Source organism: Aplysia californica, unplaced genomic scaffold (genome assembly GCF_000002075.1).
Source record: "Aplysia californica isolate F4 #8 unplaced genomic scaffold, AplCal3.0 scaffold00971, whole genome shotgun sequence".
In the NCBI taxonomy this organism is placed as follows: Eukaryota; Metazoa; Mollusca; class Gastropoda; order Aplysiida; family Aplysiidae; genus Aplysia; species Aplysia californica.
This window is the reverse complement of record NW_004798241.1, coordinates 172,257-181,454: the sequence shown is the minus strand read 5'-3', so window position 1 is coordinate 181,454 and position 9,198 is coordinate 172,257. Positions and strand designations below refer to the sequence as shown.

Below are 9,198 nucleotides of genomic sequence, written 5' to 3'. Positions count from 1 at the left end.
CCCCCCCCCTCCTCCCTGCATCAACATAACAACACAAATTCCAAAAAGCAGCTGAAAGAACAATGGCTGAACATTTTATGGATGGGCAGTAACCTTAGAGTGCTTTGAATCTCTCCATTATCTGATTCAGCCCGCAAATAATTTTGACTCCCGATGCCCGCTTTATGACCTCACAGGTGGTCTCACAAAAAGTTAATAAAGCAATTAATATTTGTTAAAAATCCTTTGTGTGGCATTAAGAAATATTTAGAATAAAAAATACTCTTCAATGACACCAGTAAAAACGGGTTGAAATATAAGTGGTAAGGAAAATAGAAAAGAGGAAAGTGATGTGAAAAAAGGGAGCAATAGATAAGAAGAGCCACTCTGAGCGGCTCTGCTTCAAAACAGAGTAGACAGTTAACCGCCGTAAGTGACAATGAGGGCTGAATCAGTTAAAAATTACCCACCTTGGTCGACAAGCTACAGAAAATCACTAAATGTGTAAGAGAAGCTGGCTTCTAATTGTAAAGGTGTAATAACATTAATAATATAATAATAATAGTTCACTGATTAATGTCTGGCAATGACAAATGCTTCTGCAGAGAATGCCATTTCTTAGTGAAATAGAAGAAATAGGGGTTAAGAAGACTTGCGTCTTCTGCTATGGCCAATAAGACGTACAAATAGGCAGTCAGGACAATTGGCAGCGCTTCCGACCGACCATCAATGATTTATTTATAGAGGCACCTTGATGGCAGCGCTTCCTTGTAGTACAAAAGTGACTGCTTCAGACAAGAGACAACATCAGCAAACAGGGATTGAAAGAACCAGATTCTTCTCTTTGAGTAAAGTCTCGATAAACATTAGCCCATAAACTTCTAGTCAGACTCCAACCAGGGTATGAACACACATCATGGTTAACGCTCATAATGTCAACATCTATATCACATCTGTCTCAAGAAAAAGGAGTCACTTTGTTTGACCTTGCTTTAGAATGAAAGTAAAATACATTGGATCTGCTCTTTTTCCTCACAACAATGACAACCTGCAACAATATTCTACACTCCTTTTCAATGTTCTTGGTTACAACTACAAGCCGTTACTAATTCTCATCCCTAAATATCGAAACAACAACAACAGCAGCAGCAGCAACATAAACGAACATAATATTCTTTTCCAATCCCCTAAATCAGATAACAAATAGCAGCTTTCATTGAACAGGCATTGGCAAGAAAGAGAGAAAAACCTATGACTATAAGTGAGGAAAAATACTAAAAGCAATGCAACAAATAAAATGGAGTAACATCTTTCAGAGGCTAACAAGACCTATTCTGAATACTGGACTATATCCATGACAAAGAGCAGAAATAGAATATATAAATCTCTACACAGCCCAAGCAACAATTTTTATCAATTATATCTTCCATTTTTAAAAAGTCTCAAATAAAATCTCACAAGAATCACAGAGTAATTGTAGATATTTTCAAAACAGCCCGCAAACAGTATTATAAATGAAAAATAAAAACATCTCCACACCAAAAAATAAATCTATGTGCTGTACCTCAAAATGACACAACAGTTGAAATACACTTATTTTCTGAACCATTTACTCATCGTATCACAAAAAAATAGCTAAACTGGCATTACTTACCACAAGCACGAAAATATAACGATGACCTTTTCTTGTGGTTTTTTCTATGGCTCTCTTACACAATGGTTTTGACCCCTAATAATATTAGATAAGATACGTTATTGTCCCAGAGGGAAATATTATACACAAACTACTTGCTTTGTCAAGGCTGGACAGAAACTCATTTTAAGTCAAGGGAAACATTGTCTATAAATACTATAATATCATTTTCTTTCCAAACCAGATCCCATGAAAAGGGCAGCAACTCACCAAAACTTATAACTAAATGCAGGGGACAAACAAAGACTGCACTGTGGTGTGCACTGTTTAGTCCAACCAATTCTAAACGTACACACAAAGTGTCATCAAACAGAGTCGAATACAATTGGAGCCAGCCAAAATGTTACCCTAAACACACGATATAATTGAACCTGCTCTAACTACCACATATATAAGACAATCACCTATACAAATAGCCACTACCAATTTCCTCCCTTGCATCTTTTTCTTACAATGCAACAACACTGTGTAAGACCTCCACCTTTCAAAGACAACCACTTTTCTGCACAACAATGGGTGGCTGTCTTAGACAACTCTAACTGTACTCCACAAGAAAAGGTCAAAAGATGGCAATTTTATCTGATTTTAAAACAAACAAAAAATGTAGTGTTATTAAACCATCGAGATTCCCAATCTTCACGAGTCAGCCATTTTCTCCTCAGCAGCTTTTGCCAAACGAGCTTTCCTCCCTCTCTTTTTGGCCCTGACGACCTCAGCCGGTGAACGAGCTCCCCCGATCCCAGCCACGTCGCCTAACAAGCTGAGCTCAGATGCCGGGTGCGTGCCGTAGTGATACTTGAGGCTGCTGGCATGGGCGAAACGTTTGTCGCAGAGCTCACATTTGTAAGGTTTCTCGCCCGTGTGCCGCCGCTTGTGGCGTTTAAGGTGTCCCCCTTCGATGAAGCTGGCATCGCACACATCGCACTTGAAAGGCCGCTCTCCAGTATGCGTCCGTCTGTGTCGGATAACGTCTTGCAACTGGATGAAGGACGTGCCGCAGAACTCACACTCGTATGGTCGTTCCCCAGTGTGCTTTCTTTTGTGCACTTTCAGGCTGCTCACCTGTGTGAAACGTTGCTGGCAGACGTCGCACTGAAACGGTCGTTCACCAGAGTGAGTGCGGAGGTGCAGTTTCAAATAGCGGGTATCTGAGAACTGCGCATGGCAAATATCACATATGTGCGGCCTCTCCCCGGTGTGTATTTTGGCGTGTCGGTTAAGGTCATGCCCGCGAGCAAACTTTGCGTCACATTCAGTACAAGCATAAGGCTTTTCTCCCGTGTGCACTCGTTTGTGTATCTTGAGGTTCCCTAGACCAGCAAAGCTCGAATCACACTCGTCGCACTGGTACTTTTTCTCCTTGACCACGGGTTTCTCCTCACTAAAGTTGAGCGAGCCAGACGCATGGGTCATTCGGTGCATTTGTAACTGGCTCAGGAGAGAAAATCCCTCTGAGCAAACATCACACCTGAACTGACCGCCGGACAAAGCACTAGCTATAATGGACGACCGGCTAAGCTGAGAGATACTGGACTCCAGGTCACTGCCAAGATCAGAGGTGGTCCTTGTCAGTTCTGGTAGTCCCCAGCTCCCCGTTGTTTCACTGGCCCCGAAAGGGTAAACTGAGTTTTTCGAGGGGGACAAAGAGTTGATACCTGATGCAATAAAAACAGGGATTTAATTCTAACAGCATTTAAAATGAATTACCTGATGCAATAGAAATTTAAAAAACTTCATAACAGCATATAAAACGGAGCTTAGCTGTGTATCAATTGACAGAAAAACAAAAAATATGTTAATTCAAAGGTGCAACACAACCCTTGACAGGACAATGTGAAATGAAAGAGAAATTCAAAAAAGTATTGACAAATCATGTGAACAGAGCCCAATGATTCACTAATACTGCCCTTATTTTTAAAAGTACAATTTATGCAGTTTTTACAATTTTACAGGAAAGCCAAAAAACTGAATGCTGTTAACTAAAAAAGCAAACTCTTGGCAAACATCCAGAGTCAATATTTTTAAGAACAAAATCTTTAAAAATAATTTCCTTATCTAATATTTCCTTAAAAGAAAATGTAAAATTGTAAAAACTGCATGCATACTGTCCTTTAAAAAATTTACAGCAGAATAAGAGCCAGGTTGTCTTGAGGCTTTTTCTTTTTGTCTTTTTATTTGTCATGCCTATGAAGGACTTCAACATTAATCCCTTGACATGGAAGAGCTTAGGTCTTGACAGACCCATTTGGAGAGCAGCAATCACAGAGGGCAGCAAGTCATATGAGACTTCACAAATTACAAAATGACGCTGAAGCCAAAAGAGAAGCCCACAAAGTGGTTACATCCTAAACTGATATGAAGCTTTTAAATTCTCAAAATGTGGGAAATTGTTCTGTGCCCGAACTGATCTCCTTAACCATAGAAGAAGCCTGTAAAGGGGTGTGCAAAAAGCAAACAAACAAGGAAAAAGGCCTACCTGATCCTGTCTCTGTGTCTCCTTCATGTACACTTGTGATGCGGGAGTACTCCTCCATAAATCTCTGGTACTCTGAAGTGACTGGGAACTTCAAGCTGCCCCCACTGGTACCATACTCCACTCTAGCTCCCCCCACATCAGCCAAACTATCACTTGACCCCTCAGTCAATTTCTCTGTTCTATCAGAGTTTGATTTCACACAATCTGTAGCACCAAGTATATTCTGCATGATATCGAAACTATGGCCAGCCACTTCATCACTTAAGCTATGTAAGCTGACACCAGGTTCTTCCTCGGTAGAATTGCCTTTTGCTACCGGCTTCACATCCTGTCCATAGCGTTCATCCACAGGTGTGATGTACTGGGTATTGCCCCCACCCTCTTCCTCCTCGAAATCATTGTAGTCAATTTCTAGCTTGATTTGCATTACCATGTCCTGATCAGCCATCTTAACAAAAATTCGACCTTTTTTTTCCCTCACTTGTATATACAACAAATAGCATGTGGACTGCCAATTACATTAGTCTAGCAAACCAAGTCGCCAAAATGAGGTCCTCCATTGCAACTTGATTCGACATTCTGAAAGTCTTACAATTATCTCATAATTCTTTTGTTAAATCTTTTGAAAATTACTTGTGATCACTTAAACTTGATTCATCCCTGACTGTTCCTTGCCTCATTCACAATGAAACCCAAACATACTTCTTTTCTGATTAACAGAGAGTATAGTCCCTTTCATTTGGCAATCAACTCTGAGAGTTTACAGATCATGCCACAGAAGTGCCTGTGAAGCAAAAACACAAAATATGAGGCTACTGGTTCCCAAATCAATATAGGACATCTTACAGCTACAGGTATTCTCAAAACAATTGAAAATGAGTTGCAGCATTATAGAAAGATAAAAATCACACAACTTTACAAATTTCATTGTAGTACACCATTCCCTTCACATAAGGGTAAAGACTTATTAAACGTCCCTCCAACATTATAGGCAGGCATAACATTCTTCACTGAAATACTGAAAATAAAAAAATAACCCATTGTCATTATCAGCCAGAATGGGGAAGTGAAATGGACCCTCACTTTATAACTCAAAATTGATTTTTACTTGTCTAAACTCTAAACCACCACAACACATAATAGCTGTGCATAACGTCTTTATATTATTTCATTTTGCAATGCAGGAAAATACATTTTATAAAATATGAAAAAAAAATGGTCTCTTTTTTACTATTTTATTATTAGACTAGAGGACTTCGTTCTCAGGCACCATTTCCCCTCAAAATGAATCAGCAACTATAACTGTCAAAAGGAACAAAGTATATATATATATATATATATATATAGCCAACATTATGAAAGATGAACTGTACATCAGCATGATAATGACAAAAATCCATTTTCAAAAGGATTTCACCACACATACAAAGAAATGGCATAACAATTTAGGCCATACCAGCTTAATCTCTAAACATAAATCCTGTTTATCTTAAGATCTCTCTGTTCAAACTTATAAATCGTTGACCAGCTGTTAAAATGTACGAGCCCAATATATTGACTTTTGGTAAATTGCAGTTTTTTCATTTGTGGTATTGGTTGAACATGCACAAAAGAATTTTGTCGAAGTTCAGACTTCAAATGTCGAAATAAAAAACAAGAAAAAGTACACAATGTAGTGCAATTGTGAAAAAAATGAAACAATTTTCTCTCATTCCTGAAAAATTTTGCAGTCTCGGCTTAGCATATATATATCATATTCTAACAGTCTGTCGAAGATGTGCTTTTGTGCATTTTATAGGCTTTAAAAGAATAAAGTTTCAACATTAAAAAAAGAAACTGGCTTTTTAAGGAGATATAACATGATAATATTATCAGAAAAAAGAAATTGGCTTTTTAAGGAAAACATGATAACATCAGAAAAAAGAAATTGGCTTTTTAAGGAGATATACATGATAATATTATCAGTGAGATTCCCCTACCCTTTTCTTAACATGAAAAATAGCTAATTGTTCTATATTCAAATGTCAATAATAAGAAAACTATACATATAGAACTACATTATATAACAAACCTATGTGTATTCTTTAGCAACTTTGCTTTCTATGTGTAAGCTCTTTTCGAGATGCATATCTAAGTATAAAAATCCTAACAAAATGACTCCCCATGCAATGCCTGTTTTTAAGCAAAATTACTTTTGATCTCATGCCTGCAAGAGCTTGCATGACACCAGTGTCAAACGCATACACAGACAATTGCTACTCCAATCTGTCAAGATTTTTTTAAATGTTAAAATGAAACAATAACATTCCCCGCAGGAGCCTAAAAATATCTGCCAGCGCTCAGGGGCAGGTCAAGAACGGTCACTCTTAAATTTCACAAATTAATTTCTATCATCCTATTAGCCTAGATTTACTATATATACATTGCTAGGCCTACCCGTTTTCAACACACAGGTAAGAATAATTTCTCAGACTGCGGAGTGAGAATAACAATATAGATCTAGATCTAGTATTATTTTCACCCTGGGTGAGAATAAAATGGATATTACTCTCACCCTAGATGAGAATAAATCAATATATTATATTTTTATTTTCACCCCAGGTGAAAATAACGACAGCCCCCCAAAAAACATTAGTCAGGTCACCACAAACATTTATACACAAAAATTGGAAATAAAAACGGAAGTCGAGTAAAATTACTGACTAAGTTGCCAGCGGTAGAAAGGTCCAAACCCATTTGAAGAACTATTTTGGCACTAAAAACTACCACAAACTATTATTTTGTGAATTTAGCAGGGGGTAGAGCCCCTGCAACCCCCCTTTTTGTTTCTAGGCAACTTCCGGGTTTTTTTCCGATTGTGTAGCCTACATAAAATGTAAAAATGTCTCTATGGAGTTAGACGACATGCGATTAAACGTAGAAAGACGCAAACTATTTTAAGGTAAGGCGCCCATCTTGTTTGACGTCAGGCCAGGATACCCCTCCGATCATGTGACTACATCTAAGTATAGCCAACCGCATGGTACTAAAGATGGAAGTGTCTATGTATATTATACTTTTTAAAAAATGTACCTCTCTCTCAGAAGTTCTGATGGCTGAATAGACAGCGCGTCTGCGTTGGAAGTCGTGCAATGATTTTTGGAGCAGTTCGATCCCGGTCCCGGACAGTTGTTTTTTTCTCTTCTCCTCCTCCCGACTGACCAACAGTCCCATAAATTATAATTTGTAAAGCTGCTTTGACTTTGAAGGGTTTTTTTTTGTTTTTTAAAAGGCCACCTCTATTCTCACCCGGAGTGAGAATAGTGCAGGCGAGTCTTGTGGCTATTCTCACCCGGTGCGCGTTCACCAAATTTTGCGTTCACCCTAAACTACAGAATTCTACACTGTGATAACAGAAAAATTGTAGAATTCTGTGCCGTGAACAAACGTTCCATTACAATTGTAGCCTACTAAAAGCGTACAATTTTGTCTGTGGGCAGTGGAGAGAGAGAGAAAGAGAGAGAGGAGTAGCGCGAGAATTTCCGGGCAAAACAAAATGGCGACCCGCGTAGTTCGGCTCGATTCGAAAAGTTAAATAGCCGTAGCATCTTTGTAGACAACCAAATTTATTTACTTTTGTCTTTGTGTTTTAACATCATTTTTTAACTTTGTTTTGGTCAATTTGATCGTCAACACCGATAGACAGTATTCAGAAAGAGACAGAGAGAGAGAGAAGAGGGGAGGAGTTGATCTTGCGAGAACTCCCGGGCGGGTGAGAATAGCCACTTTCTTTTTAAAAATATATTACATCTAGATCTAGATCTAGATCTAGATCTAGTGATTAAAAATGCAGGAGAGGGGGTTGGTGGGGGCAAAATCTAGATCTAGATCTAGATTTAGATCTAGATCTAATCCTCCAGCGTCTTTACGGCAATTTTCGTGCAGTTTATTGTCTTTGTGTTTATCGTGTTTCAATTTCAAGCCTCAAGCATCAGCGTTCTTAATCTTACTGTTCTGAGCATCAACTACATCTATCTAGATTTCTAGATCTAGATCTAGATATCTAGATCTAGTATCTAGATTCTGGTTCTAGATCTAGGAAATCCGAAATGTTACCGAAAACACGTAGTTCCATGTGGGTATCCCAGGAAGTGATGACATCACAGTACTAAAATTAGCAGCCAATCAAAAAGATGCGTCTTTTCTACGTTTAACGGCATATGTAGGTAGACGGGACCACTTCTCCCGAAGAGTGCACAGCGTTTTTCGTGCAGGTGCACCAGTAAAAATTTTGTACCAGCTGATAATAAAACTGACTGATAGCGTCAAGATAGCAGCAGCAGAGCTGTTTTTATTTTTTTTATTTACTTTGCTTGCAAAAGGAGCAATTGCACAAGTTCAAGTTGGCTACAACAAGCAAACAAAAACTCCTGTCAACTAACTGACCTATAACATAACATGAAATGCTCTACCTTAAACCTGAAAGCGTACATTCAGTAAACATGGCCACGATATCTGTCGTAGACAATGCTGCAACAAATAGCACTGGTACAGGACTTTTTCAAGCGACAATAGAAGTAAGATCATGCGAAGAAATGGCAGCCATTTTACTATTTATTTACTGAGTTAGTTAAAGAGATAGACGTTGGAGGTAAATTCTAGCAGTTAGAAAATTCTACGGTCATTATTTTAGTACTTTTTTCACTTCAGTCTATTTCTTTCTTTTATCCTTTTATTCATTTTTAATTTTATTTCTTTCGTACAGAATCAGTGAAAGATAAGGCATTGAATCAAGAAATAAATCAGTTCTTATAACTTTCAAAGAACGACAGAAAAGGCTTGAGAATGAGAACCATTCAGGGAGTAGACAAAATTATTGCATCGTTTGAAAACAGCCAAAGCAAAATAATAGACAAAAGGGATTTGAGGTAATCTTCCTAAGAGAGTATTTCGTTGAAGAAATTTTAGGCATTTTGACAGTAAGGACACCTAAATCACAGGTCGCTTTCTTATGTAAAGAAAAAAAGGAATAAAAGATTCATTTTTTTTAAAGAAACAAATGCATACCCCC

The 9,198-nt window shown here is 38.1% G+C and overlaps 1 protein-coding gene across 2 annotated transcripts; it reads right to left on the bottom strand.

The window, feature by feature from the left end:
- Window positions 1–11: 11 nt before the first annotated feature.
- LOC101856616 (zinc finger protein 79) lies at window positions 12–8,732 on the bottom strand. 2 transcript variants are annotated; one of them, XM_005110949.3, is made up of 3 exons: window positions 8,600–8,732; window positions 4,149–4,932; window positions 12–3,327 (listed from the first exon to the last, which is right to left on the bottom strand). In XM_005110949.3, the coding sequence occupies exons 2-3, from the start codon at window positions 4,594–4,596 to the stop codon at window positions 2,309–2,311; spliced, it is 1,467 nt and encodes a 488-aa protein (XP_005111006.1). In that variant the 5' UTR covers window positions 4,597–4,932; window positions 8,600–8,732; the 3' UTR covers window positions 12–2,308. The 2 variants fall into 2 exon arrangements, with proteins under 2 accessions (XP_005111006.1, XP_012944982.1); XM_013089528.2 differs by lacking the exon at window positions 8,600–8,732 and having other exon boundaries at window positions 4,149–5,393.
- Window positions 8,733–9,198: the final 466 nt, after the last annotated feature.